Source organism: Schistocerca nitens, chromosome 2 (assembly GCF_023898315.1).
Source record: "Schistocerca nitens isolate TAMUIC-IGC-003100 chromosome 2, iqSchNite1.1, whole genome shotgun sequence".
Taxonomy (NCBI): domain Eukaryota; kingdom Metazoa; phylum Arthropoda; class Insecta; order Orthoptera; family Acrididae; genus Schistocerca; species Schistocerca nitens.
In genome coordinates, this window is record NC_064615.1 from 942,294,875 (window position 1) to 942,308,824 (window position 13,950).

Sequence of the window (13,950 nt, forward strand, 5' to 3'; positions counted from 1 at the left end):
CGCAATCACTCGTTGTCCTCACCAGTCAGCCTCCCCTATCTTCTTCGGTCCATGTATTCTTCTGCGACTGGTCCCATCATAATCTCTGGCCCCGTTAATCCACCTCACAAGGGGACCGTACTAACACCCCCTCACTCAATCAATTCATACTGACAGGGTGTGTAGAACACACCAGGACTTCACCTTATGTCAACAGGAAGACGCAACTCTTCAACTGTTTCCAAGAAAATCGAGTTTCAAAATTTTAGGAGTGCTTATACATTTTTTGTGGTCGCACATATGTACGCAGCCCGCAGCCAAGCGAGTAAGAGCTCAGTTTCATAAGAGGGAGGTCTGTGGATCGAATCTCGCTGCCGGTACTACCAGTATTCGTTGATACGCTGCGTGCTACGCCGCAAAACTGTGTTACGAGTGAAAACCGTTTATAAATGTAAAAGAAGTTTGTTTTGCAACGGACACCCTGTAAACAAAAATGCACAGGCAGCAATTCGGCGTTCATTACATGTGATGTACTCGAATTAGTTATTGTTATTCGTTGTATCTAGAATCAATATCATCCAGATTCTTGCACTGCGCCGTGGATTGCACATTATATTTGTCACAGATGGAAACAAGATGAGTATACTGATTTGATTGGAAGATCTCGTTTTCAATCTCCTTTTACTCGTTTTTTGAGGATAAAGATTAGGAAAATAATAAATGAATGATTAAATATTGACAATTTGCGTGGTCATAATAAAATTATGTGGGAATGAAAAAAAGAACTGCCTACAACAAAATTCGATCCACAGACCGCACACTTATGAAACTTAAATGCCTACTGGGTCGGTTCAAAAAAATGGTTCAAATGGCTCTGAGCACTATGGGACTTAACTTCTGAGGTCATCAGTCCCCTAGAACTTAGAACTACTTAAACCTAACTAACCTAAGGACATCACAGACACCCATGCCCGAGGCAGGATTCGAACCTGCGACCGTAGGAGTCGCGACGTTCTGGACTGAAGTACCTAGAACCGCTCGGCCACCGCGGCCGGAGGGTCGGCTGCGGACTCTAAAGCCAGTGGTCGCACTACGTTTATAAGCACGTCTACAATTTTCAAACTCGATTTGATCGAAAACGGTTGAGAGTTGCGTCTTGCTGTTTACGTAAGTTAAAGTATGTCTTGTTCTACCACCTGCCTGATGACATAGTCTTCTTGACTCATTACATGCTCATACTACTTCAGTCTTCTCTCCTTACTCAGTGCCTCAATGTTCAGCGATTTGTACAACTCTTGCAGTTCACGGCTTTTCCTTTTTCTTCAGGCATCTCTATCCTTCACTCGGCCATAAATCTGTTTCAGATTAGCATTCTAAAATGCCAGGAGCTTTGTTTTTATCTTTTGGGTCAGAGTCCAGATGTCTGCTTCATATTGCTTCTTACAGCAGCAGATGATAAACTGCACAGAAAGTACGAAAATATTTAATTGAATAGTTTTACTAGATGAAGATAAAATCAATTGAGCAACTTTTCGATGTATGAAGCAGTTGAGATGTACGTGCAACAGCAATGACTCAGAAACAAAGTGTTCATTTTTGAGAAAATAATTCTGAGTATTGGGCCACTACATTGTAACTACTGGAACAGCTAAATTGTCGACGTTTCAACAGACTTGCTGCGATCCTCTTCAGGGCGGTTCACAGCTGCGGTGTTCGTTGATGCCCAAGTAGCACGACTAGGTATTTTGAATGTGAAATGCTAAGAGTGGGGCGTTTACGCTTCTTACAGGGAGTCGTAGCACGGAGACCATCAAGACGCGAACCTGAACATCACGGTATTTGGTTTCAGAAATTTCGTACAACAGAAGTGCAGAAAGACTGCAGTACGGGTACTATCTAATCGCTGAGACTCAAAACTAAAATGAAGGGGCGCGATAAGGAGGATTGATCATATGTGGGAGATTCGGTTGCCTATCTGCAGGCGGTTGCGGTTCCGCACGTTGCTGTGGCGCATCTGCCATGTATCACGTGTAGGAAACGAAAGTGGAGGGGGGAATGTTGTGACGAAGCACATTTGCGAGGCAGCTGGAGGCCAAGACTATAAAAAGCGAGTTGCGCTTCTCCGCAGCAGTCAGAGAGGACACGGCAGCAGGCGACGCATTCAGTGGCAACGATGGGTATAGAGACGTACGCCGGTCGCGTTGCCCTGGTAACGGGCGCCAGCTCCGGCATAGGAGCCGCCATCGTGCAGGCGCTGCTCAGGAAGGGGCTCAAGGTGGTCGGACTCGCAAGGAGAGTCGACAGGGTCAAGGTAGGCTTCTTGTAGGGAGTTTATCCGTAATTCTACACTACTGGCCATTACAATTGCTACACCAACAAGAGATGCAGATGATAAACGGGTATTCATTGGACAAATATATTATACTAGAACTGACATGTGATTACATGTTCTAGCAATTTGGGTGCATGGATCCTGAGAAATCAGTACCCAGAACAACCACCTCTGGCCGTAATAACGGCCTTGATACGCCTGGGCATTGAGTCAAACAGAGCTTGGAAGGCGTATACAGGTACAGCTGTCCATGCAGCTTCAACACGATACCACAGTTCATCAAGAGTAGTGACTGGCGTATTGTGACGAGCCAGTTGCTCGGCCACCATTGACCAGACATTTTCAATTGGTGAGAGATCTGGAGAATGTGCTGACCAGGGCAGCAGACGAACATTTTCTGTATCCAGAAATAACCGCACAGGACTTGCAACATGCGGACGTGCATTATCTTGCTGGAATGTAGGGTTTCGCAGGGATCGAATGAAGGGTAGAGCCACGGGTCGTAACACTTCTGAAATGTAACGTCCAGTGTTCAAAGTGCCGTCAATGCGAACAAGATGTGACCGAGACGTGTAACCAATGGCACCCCATACCATCACGCCGGGTGATACGCCAATACGGCGATGACGAATACACGCTTCCAATATGCGTTCACCGCGATGTCGCCAAACACGGATGCGACTATCATGATGCTGTAAACAGAACCTGGATTCATCCGAAAAAATGACGTTTTACCATTCGTGCACCCAGGTTCGTCGTTGAGTACACCATCGCAGGCGCTCCTGTCTGTGATATAGTGTCAAGGGTAACCGCAGCCATGGTCTGCGAGATAATTGTCCATGCTGCTGCAAACGTCGTCGAACTGTTCGTGCAGATGGTTGTTGTCTTGCAAACGTCCCCATCTGTTGACTCAGGGATCGAAACGTGGCTGCACGATCCGTTACAGCCATGCAGATAAGATGCCTGTCATCTCGACTGCTAGTGATACGAGGCCTTTGGGATCCAGCACGGCGTTCCGTATTACCCTCCTGAACCCACCGATTCCATATTCAGCTAACAGTCAGTGGATCTCGATCAATGCGAGCAGCAATATCGTGATACGATAAACCGCAATCGTGATAGGCTACAATCAGACCTTTATCAAAGTCGGAAACGTGATGGTACGCATTTCTCCTCCTTACACGAGGCATCACAACAACGTTTCACCAGGCAACGCCGGTCAACTGCTGTTTGTGTATGAGAAACCGGTTGGAAACTTTCCTCATGTCAGCACGTTGTAGGTGTCGCCACCGGCGCCAACCTTGTGTGAATACTCTGAAAAGCTAATCATTTGCATATCACAGCATCTTCTTCCTGTAGGTTAAATTTCGCGTCTGTAGCATGTCATCTTCGTGGTGTAACAATTTTAATGGCCAGTAGTGTATATTTATTCACAGCGAACTGCCTTTCACACTGCACCGGAGTGTGCAGTATTTTGAAATGTCCTCTCACATTAAAAGTACGTGTCCAACCTGGACTCTAATCCGAAGTTATGCCTTTTGGAGACTTTTGCCAGCTGGGCTATCCAGCATACAGTTTTAATGTGCGAAGTAGTTTCAAAACAGAGAACATTCCTCTGCAGAGTGGAGTATTCATTTTTAATGTAGTTCTGTAAATATTGCAGAAGAGATTTTTGTGGAACCTCGTCTTCACCACTGCTACATTGTGTGAGGTATCACGTGGGGCTGAAGTCTTCAAGTGACTGAGTAAAGAGAATTCACAAAAAAAAATTTGAGGAGTAAATATGGCACGTCAGAGACATCATGGACACACTCTACTGATTCCATAGCGCATTTCACATTTCTGTATCCAACAAAACTTGGATTATCTGTTTCACAGAGGAAGACCGCACTGAAGTTCCTTCTCCAAATCCTCGCACGAACGAAAAAATGGCTGACATCGAAATAAGTGTCCAAGGAATAGAAAAGCAACTGAAATCACTCAACAGAGGAAAGTCCCCTGGACCTGACGGGATACCAATTCAATTCTACACAGAGTACGCGAAAGAACTTGCCCTCCTTCTAACAGCCGTGTACCGCAAGTCTCTAGAGGAACGGAAGGTTCCAGATGATAGGGAAAGAGCACAGGCAGTCCCAGTTTTCAAGAAGGGTCGTCGAGCAGATGCGCAAAACTATAGGCCTATATCTCTGACATCGATATGTTGTAGAATTTTAGAACATCTTTTTTGCTCGCGTATCATGTCATTTCTGGAAACCCAGAATCTACTCAGTAGGAATCAACATGGATTCCGGAAATAGCGATCGTGTGAGACCCAACTCGCTTTATTTGTTCATGAGACCCAGAAAATACTAGATACAGGCTCTCAGGTAGATGCCATTTTCCTTGACTTCCGGAAGGCGTTCGATACAGTTCCGCACTGTCGCCTGATAAACAAAGTAAGAGCCTACGGAATATCAGACCAGCTGTGTGGCTGGGTTGAAGAGTTTTTAGCAAACAGAACACAGCATATTGTTCTCAATGGAGAGACGTCTACAGACGTTAAAGTAACCTCTGGCGTACCACAGGGGAGTGTTATGGGACCATCGCTTTTCACAATATATATAAATGACCTAGTAGATAGTGTCGGAAGTTCCATGCGGCTTTTCGCGGATGATGCTGTAGCATACAGAGAAGTTGCAGCATTAGAAAATTGCAGCGAAATGCAGGAAGATTTGCAGCGAATAGGCACTTGGTGCAGGGAGTGGCAACTGACCCTTAACATAGACACATGTAATGTATTGCGAATACATAGAAAGAAGGATCCTTTATTGTATGATTATATGATAGCGGAACAAACACTGGTAGCAGTTATTTCTGTAAAATATCTGGGAGTATGCGTACGGAACGATTTGAAGTGGAATGGTCATATAAAATTAATTGTCGGTAAAGCGGGTGCCAGGTTGAGATTCATTGGGAGAGTCCTTAGAAAATGTAGTCCATCAACAAAGGAGGTGGCTTACAAAACACTCGTTAGACCTATACTTGAGTATTGCTCATCAGTGTGGGATCCGTACCAGATCGGATTGATGGAGGAGATAGAGAAGATCCAAAGAAGAGCGGCGCGTTTCGTCACACGGTTATTTGGTAAGCGTGATAGCGTTACGGAGATGTTTAGCAAACTCAAGTGGCAGACTCTGCAAGAGAGACGCTCTGCATCGCGGTGTAATTGCTGTTCAGGTTTCGAGAGGGTGCGTTTCTGGATGAGGTATCGAATATATTGCTTCCCCCTACTTATACATCCCGAGGAGATCACGAATGTAAAATTAGAGAGATTCGAGCGCGTGCAGTCGTTCTTCCCGTGAACCATACGCGACTGGAACAGGAAAGGGAGGTAATGACAGTGGCACGTAAAGTGCCCTCCGCCACACACCGTTGGGTGGCTTGTGGTGTATAAATGTAGATGTAGTCCATCAACAAAGGAGGTGGCTTACAAAACACTCGTTAGACCTATACTTGAGTATTGCTCATCAGTGTGGGATCCGTACCAGATCGGATTGACGGAGGAGATAGAGAAGATCCAAAGAAGAGCGGCGCGTTTCGTCACACGGTTATTTGGTAAGCGTGATAGCGTTACGGAGATGTTTAGCAAACTCAAGTGGCAGACTCTGCAAGAGAGACGCTCTGCATCGCGGTGTAATTGCTGTTCAGGTTTCGAGAGGGTGCGTTTCTGGATGAGGTATCGAATATATTGCTTCCCCCTACTTATACCTCCCGAGGAGATCACGAATGTAAAATTAGAGAGATTCGAGCGCGTGCAGTCGTTCTTCCCGTGAACCATACGCGACTGGAACAGGAAAGGGAGGTAATGACAGTGGCACGTAAAGTGCCCTCCGCCACACACCGTTGGGTGGCTTGTGGTGTATAAATGTAGATGTAGATGTAGACAAAGGCTGTCAATTTGCTATCGCCATACCCACTGATTTGAAGGAAAGAGAGCTCTGTACAGTCTGGTGTACACAGTAAATGTACAGTGAACTGCTCAGGTACACCACTTACAGGTAATAGAATGAAAGTATAAATGGAAAGCCAAGGATGGGAGTGTCAAGGGCATCAGCAGAAATTTTTCAGTTGTGGGGGCAAGGGGAGAGGGAGAGAAGCAAAGCTCTAAAATAGCCATTTTTGGTATAAATGAATTTGTCAGTTTCGAGACATGTCACGCCATAAGAACTAAATTATATATGTAATACAAAAAACTTATTGTATTGAAGAGAATTGGTGGTTATCCACTCAGCATATGAAAAAAACTGTTATACAAACTGGGATGGGGGCAGTGTGAGGGGCAGGTGCTCTTGCCACCGCCCTCCCCTCCTCCACCCCCCCCCCCCCTCCACCACTCGTGGACACGTATTGGCGTGGCTGTCAAGTTTTATTCAAAAGACGTCTCTGTGCATGGGAGGAGAACGGTGTGCTTCAGCAGACACTTGGCCGGCCGAAGTGGCCGTGCGGTTAAAGGCGCTGCAGTCTGGAACCGCAAGACCGCTACGGTCGCAGGTTCGAATCCTGCCTCGGGCATGGATGTTTGTGATGTCCTTAGGTTAGTTAGGTTTAACTAGTTCTAAGTTCTAGGGGACTAATGACCTCAGCAGTTGAGTCCCATAGTGCTCAGAGCCATTTGAATCAGCAGACACTTTATTCACAGATAAGCAAAGGAGTTAAGAATGCGTTAGAAACGTGAAACGATAGACGTGTTTGTAGTTTCTTCACCAGCAGTTTGTAGAGTCTTGGTTAAGTGCACAAAGTTGCGTCAGAGAATCGCGATCTGAAACCCTTTCCGCTGACCACACTGAAGGGGCGGTGACATGGACTGCGGCTTGAGCGGCATTTAAAGCACCACAGGGTTAATCTCAAGGCACTGGTGACGGTGCACGGACACAGTAGAAGTTCACCATTTATCAGTAACAGGTCAGCTGCGGCTCAGCTGAACGACTACTTCATAGGTGCCCGCCGCTGACAGCTGCTGTTTCTCGACAGACAGTACATCGAAGGCTTGGAGCATAGTGCAGTTTATGAATTCTCAAATTTTTATTGATAATTTTTTTATTGTTATTTCTTACGTTGAAAGGTGGCTACACTGAGCCACAGCGCCAGAGATCGCTAGAGAGCATTGTTCTGCCGCCTCCACTGGCAGTGATTATTGAGAACTCGTGGTGGGCAGTGCTTGTGGAGGACTCGTAGTAGTCAGTTCGTGTTCAGATGTGATAGTAGGGAGTGCTTGCTGAGATGTGATACTGAAAAGTTCTTGTTGAGATGTGGTAATAGCGAGTCGGTGTGGAGATATATTGTAATGATTAGAGTGATTTTGGTCAATATATGAAGGTAACGAAACTTGATTTATTTTTCATTATTTCCATGTTTTAAATAATGCGTCATTACAGGTTCAGTCAACAAAGCATCTGGCTTGTGTTCTTGGATTAGAGTGTAATTCTGGTTCTCTTGAGTAATTATGGTATTTTTATTTTCTTTAATTAATTCAGTATAAATGATATTTAAAATTTCTTGTGTTGTTGAAGAAGAACCGTGCCAGATGCGTACGTTGAGTTATACTTCCACACGCAGAACAGTTACACTTGTGCTTTGGTTTCGTAGGTTTTATAGTTGCTGGGGACTTAATTAATTAATTGTGTTAAAATTTCCATTTCATTCTTTGTTATTGTTCTATGCAGTCAGATAGCGTAATAATACTTGTCAGGGCCAACCGTTACGAGACTTCGTAACCGAACAGACAGCTACTGAATCAAAAAATTAAAATTATTTTCATTATATATTAATTAAGCCCCCATGCAACGTTCGCGATGATCCGCCCGCCTACACACATGCGTTTTCACGGTGCTTCCGGGACTCGGACGGCGCACCGTCCCCCCGATCGCATCGACCCGGCGTATCAACGGCGAGCATCGGTATGCCGGCAAGCCTTGACGTGACTTTTAGGCGGTTTCTCACATTCGACTAGATGGGACGCCTCAGTAAACATTTGCATCATACTTTCACGTAGGACAGCACTAGATGCAGACAGATGGGACATACGAATTCCGTCCTGGGAGAGAGCGTGTAATATGACATTTTTAAAAAAAAATAATATTATGAATTTTAAATATGTGTTTGGAGAGAGAGAGATGGTTTTGATTGAGATTTTTACTTTAAGTCGTAACTGGTACCTGAATTTTTGGTTGCTGCCTCCTTGAATGATCAGCTTCTGCACCAGTTGTTGACGTATTGCAATTCGGAGGAAGTTATTGTTGTTTAAGGTTTAAAATACGACTCTGTTAGTTACTTGGCCTTATTGCGGATAGCTTTGAGCCCAAGTTTTCGTATCTTTTCATACCTAAGGGACCACTGTTGTAAGTAAGTAAGATCAAAGAGCAATCTGTTTTCCGTGAGGAAAGGAGATTGGTTGACACACAAACTTCCTTCAAACTACACGTCCTGCTACATCAAAATTGGTTAGTGGAGTTGAGCACCATACTATTGTACAAGAACATAATCCAATTACTGTAATTAATAAATTATGAGAGGTTGTTACTTATTGAATGTAAACTATAGAGAATGCATTTCTTTTCCTGTATTTTAGTGAGCTTTGTACAGTTACAATTCTGTCGACTGATAGACGGCAACGACAATGAAGTTCCGCTCCTTTTCCAAAAACAAGATATTTCTAGTCTTCACTTCCAAAAATTTTGTACGAATAAATGTTTGGCAACTGTTACACATACTTCACTCGGTTTTATCACTAGAATATCAGTTTTCATTAAATATAACAATACGTTCTGAGCGACGGCCTAGCAACACGTCCTCTTTCCACAAGATATAGATTAACAGTCTTTTTTAATATATTTTTTTTCTTTTTAGAGTCCATACTCAAAGATTCTCTAATACTATCGTTGCGGGGATTGCGCGCTAAAGAGTTTCTTGCTGTCCAGCTGCGCTTCACTTCACTTCAAGTACTTTTGAATCACATTTACATTTTTGGTATTTACATACATTACTGAGCTTCTCAGAATTAAATCAGGCACAAATTAGTTCAAGAAAAAAAAAAAAACAGTGAGGCACACATAACATTACAAGCGGTGGTGGCGATTTGGCGAAGGGATAGGGGGGAGGGGTTAGGCAGATAGTGCATCCGGCCGCCCTCTACCATTAACATTGTCAAATCCAGAATAATATGCCGACCATGAAGGTATGTGATAAGACCACGAAAAAGTAAAAGGTTCTTTATTCTTGGGCCCTAATGGATCACGCGATGTACAACAGAGAGTATTTTTAGAGTTTTGATTTAGGTTTTCTCCGAGCCTGTACCACTTTCATTCCCTCCGAATGGGCACTTTCCCATTCGTCGCACCAAGTCTTTCCGATCTTCTTGGGTTTTCCTGCTGGACCCACTATCTTGGCTTGCGTTTTCTGCCCAAAAATGTATTTTTCTAAATTATCAGTTGTATTATTCCAGCTTCCTTCGAGTCTTTCTTTACTACTCCAATCCGTTTTATTATTTAAATTTTAGCTTAACAGCGAATTTCTTGACATTCCACAACTAGTATGGTACCATTCTTTTAATATGCCCGTAGAACTGGAGCCACCGTTTTTATTTGATATTTGAATAAATGTACCTCCAAATATCTTTATTTGCTCTTAGTCTATATGTTCTTTTTTAATTATAATTTGGACCTAAAATTTTCCTAATTACCTTTGTTCTCTCTTTTGGTTTCCTTATGTATCTCATTCTGTTTAAAATAAGTGTTTCAGCCACATAAAGACACTCTGATTCGATGACTGTGTTGTCGTGTCACAGTTTCTTTATTTATTTATCTTTCCTTAGCTAGATGGCACAGAAAACTTCTCAAATAACTGGCACATACTACTTCACCATTCTACACTACTTTTGGAAACGAATACAAAAAAAATCTCGCCTAACTGCCAGTTTTGGCGATCACTGTGATTCGTGTTTCGTTTGCACAGTGAAGTGACAGAATCAGTCGTTCATCATAACAAGCAGCCTCATAAAAATCGGTTATTTCTCTCTGAAATGCTGTAAAATTCGTTTTCGCATTTTACTCTGGTCAATATTCTAACAATGTCTGTCTCATCTTGCACTATGCTTTCTCACAGTTAACTCTTCCTATAAACTATTCTGTACTTTTGTTATTATGTTTCAAACATAATTGGTTCACTACCAGATCTAACACATTTCCGATGATTTCGTCTATGGTGCCTATCACGATAAGCTCTTCACGTGAATAATTCTCGAAAGATGTACGGTTGTATTTTAATTTAACCAGCCATTTCTTAATTTCAGAATGATGCTGTGAAAATTCACGAGAAATCGTTGAACTTTCATTGGTGATAAACTTTTGTGAACTGCACTGTATTTCAGTTTATGCAATTGAATGAAATACACACGGCAAGACTATTTTATACAACCGTATAAAACTACCTCATAGATAATCTTTGTATCTTATGTATATTGTTACACAGCATATTCCATTATGATAATAATCGAACATTACAGTGATGTTTATGTTCTCTCGGAAGCTTAGAGTATTGCATCATGCCCAGGTATGTTGAACGTGCAACTAGGCAGGGATATTGAAAGACAATTACTCCTTATGGAAGAGTAATATTGCAATCTGCACTGAAGTTAGGGTTTTTATTTGATATCAGATTCGTTATTTTTTTCTTGATGAGCTCGCGAACCAACACACGACAGTCGTCATAGAACATTGTGGGATAAACAAGCAAGAGCCTGTAAACTAAGTGGTAAGATAATTTGTGCAGGAGACGGTATCTGACAGTGATACGCACTTCAATATTTTCACTATTCACACATAGTATAACCTATTTTTGAAATTTTTTTTAGTAGCACCTTCTAACATTATATTACCACAATACAGCAGAAGATCGTACGTGAGTGTTATCTGGAAACGTAAGATATTTAACATATCATTATTTAAATAACTGATTTCCCCAGTGCTGCATGTTTGCTACGCAAAAAATTTAAACATGACAGTCGTATCTCTCTTTCATATGCTATGTTGCATGGGCTGAGGGTAATTGAAAATTGCCGCACTTGTGGTTAGGTGAGAATTTTACAGTATTAGGTGAAGAATTATTCCACCACTGAGAAGGCCTGTTTTCTGGAAATTACTACGAATGTGGATAATTTTGACATGATTTGGTGACAGCTACTCTGGTTAGGTATTTCACTAATTACAACTTGTCCACGTCCTTCAGCTCTAACATTATTTTTGGCACTTTGAAAAACCATCAGTTCTATATTCAATAAACTACTTAAATTTTTAAGTCTCATGGAATCCATCTAAAAGTGGGCATCGACAGATACCGAATCAGTTGGTTTCCACAAGCATTGGTCTAAAAACACTAGGGACTTCTGAATAACTGTGTGGTACTATTATCAGTTTGTTGCTAAAGAGTTCCCTTTGGCTCACGTGTTTCATTGTATCTGTAGATTCTTGATGTAAGAGTGACTCTCCCTTAGTGTGCATTACACATTAAATATACAAACATTGACTGGAAAGGTGGAGGAGATGGTAGACATGATGGAAAGAAGGAAGTTAGACCTATTGGGGTTAGCTGAAACGAAATGGAAAGGAGAAGGAAGGAGAGAACTGAGGAAAGGCTACCGACTCCACTGGAGTGTAAATGAGGAGAGAAGGAGAAATGGAGTCGGAATAGTAGTAAGAGATGGATCAAAAGAGGAAGTGAAGAGAATAAGTGATAGCTTGATGAAGACAAAAATATCACTCAAGGGGACGACCATAGAGGTAATACAAGTGTATGTACTGCAAATGGGTTGCACTTCTGAGGAGAAGCAAGAGTCTGAGGAGGAAATATAGAAGCAGATGGGAAGGAAGAATATGATAGTATTGGGGTATTTAAATGCACACGTTGGAAGGGAAAGACAAGGCTGCGAAAGTGTGCTTGGACCAGAGGGTTGGAGCCGCCGAAATGAGGAACTCTGTCAAAGGAATGGCTTGCTGGTTGGGAACTCTTGGTTCAGGGAAAGGTTCAAATGGTTCAAATGGCTCTGAGCACTATGGGACTCAACTGCTGAGGTCATAAGTCCCCTAGAACTTAGAACTACTTAAACCTAACTAACCTAAGGACAACACACACATCCATGCCCGAGGCAGGATTCGAACCTGCGACCGTAGCGGTCGCGCGGTTCCAGACTGTAGCGCCAGAACCGCTCGGGGAAAGGGATAGCCACAAGATTACCTGGTGCAGTCAAGGCTTCAAGAGAAAGTCGATAGTTGACTACTTCCTGTATGATAGTGAGATGAATAGGAACGTCATTGACATTAAAGTATTACCATCAGAGGCCTTGGATAGCGACCACCGTTTGCTGGTAATGAACCTGAGAGGGACTAAGGATAATAAATGGACAGAAAACCAGAAAAGATGTATAAGGGTATGGAAGTTGAAGGAGGAAGAAAGCAGGCTACAGTACCTACAAGTAGTAAAGGAAAGCATCCCAAAAGATGAACCGAAAACGGTAGAAGAGGAATGGGGAAGACTCAAGGGAACATTAGTAAGTGCGGCGGAAGCAATATGTGGGAGGACAAGCAACAAAAAGGGATGGAAATAAACACGCTGGTGGAATGATAAAACAAAGGATATAGTACAAAAGAAGAACACAGCCTTTAGGGTATGGTTTCAGAAGAGAACAGTAGAGACAAGGGAAGAGTATCAGGCAAGAAAGAAAGAAGCAAAAAGACTGGTGGCGGAGGAAAGAAGAAAGTGGATGGAACAGTGGACCAGAATGATAGAGGAGGATAGTGAAGGTTCAAAAAATGTGTTATATGGTATGACTAAGAGGAAGAACAGTACGACAGATTATGCTCAAATGGTGAACTAAAGTGGACAAGATGTAGAGAATAAGGAGGAACTCAAGAATATGTGGAAGGAGTATTTTGAAGAACTCCTGAACCAGAATGGGGACCTGGATGAGGAGGAACAAGCGGAGGAGAAAAAAGAACTTACATGAGGAGAAGTGGAAGAGGCATTAGGCAAGATGAAGTGAGGGAAGTCACCAGGTATGGATGAGCTAAGTGTAGAGATGGTGAGAGCAGCAGAAGAGGTGGGGATACAATGGCTATATCGAGTAATGAAAATTGTGTGGAGTCAGAAGATGATCCCAGAAGACTGGAAGAAGCGAATAATTGTCCCAATCTTTAATAATGGAAATAGAAAAGAGAGCAAGAACTATCGGGGGATAACTCTGATAAGTCATTATGCAAAGATTTTTGAGAAAATTTTGGAAGCATGAATTCAGGCAAAATTAGAAGGATGAATGAGAGAAGAGCAACATGGCTTCAGAACAGGGGGTTCCATGATGGATCTAATTTTTGCTGTAAGACAACTGCAGGAACGGCACTATGAATATGGAATAGATCTACTAATGACCTTCCTGGACATTGAAAAAGCGTATGATTGTGTACTGTACGTAGAAGCAAAGTGTGGAAAGCCCTGTAGAACAGAGGTGTAGCAAAACAGATTATTTGGAGGATAAGGGAAATGTACGACAGAAGTGTCACCTGTGTGAAAGTGGGAGGAGAGAGATCAGCTTGGATTGAACACAAGAATGGCCT

General features: G+C 42.7%; 1 protein-coding gene across 1 annotated transcript in view; it reads left to right on the forward strand.

Annotated features, from left to right (window-relative positions):
* The first annotated feature begins 2,122 nt into the window (after positions 1–2,122).
* Positions 2,123–13,950, forward strand: part of LOC126234719 (dehydrogenase/reductase SDR family member 11-like) — a 63,465-nt gene continuing 51,637 nt past the window's right edge. Inside the window, exon 1 of the mRNA XM_049943467.1 lies at positions 2,123–2,290. Within this exon, the coding sequence (XP_049799424.1) occupies positions 2,153–2,290 (138 nt within the window). The 5' untranslated portion in view covers positions 2,123–2,152. The remainder of the gene's footprint in view (positions 2,291–13,950) is intronic.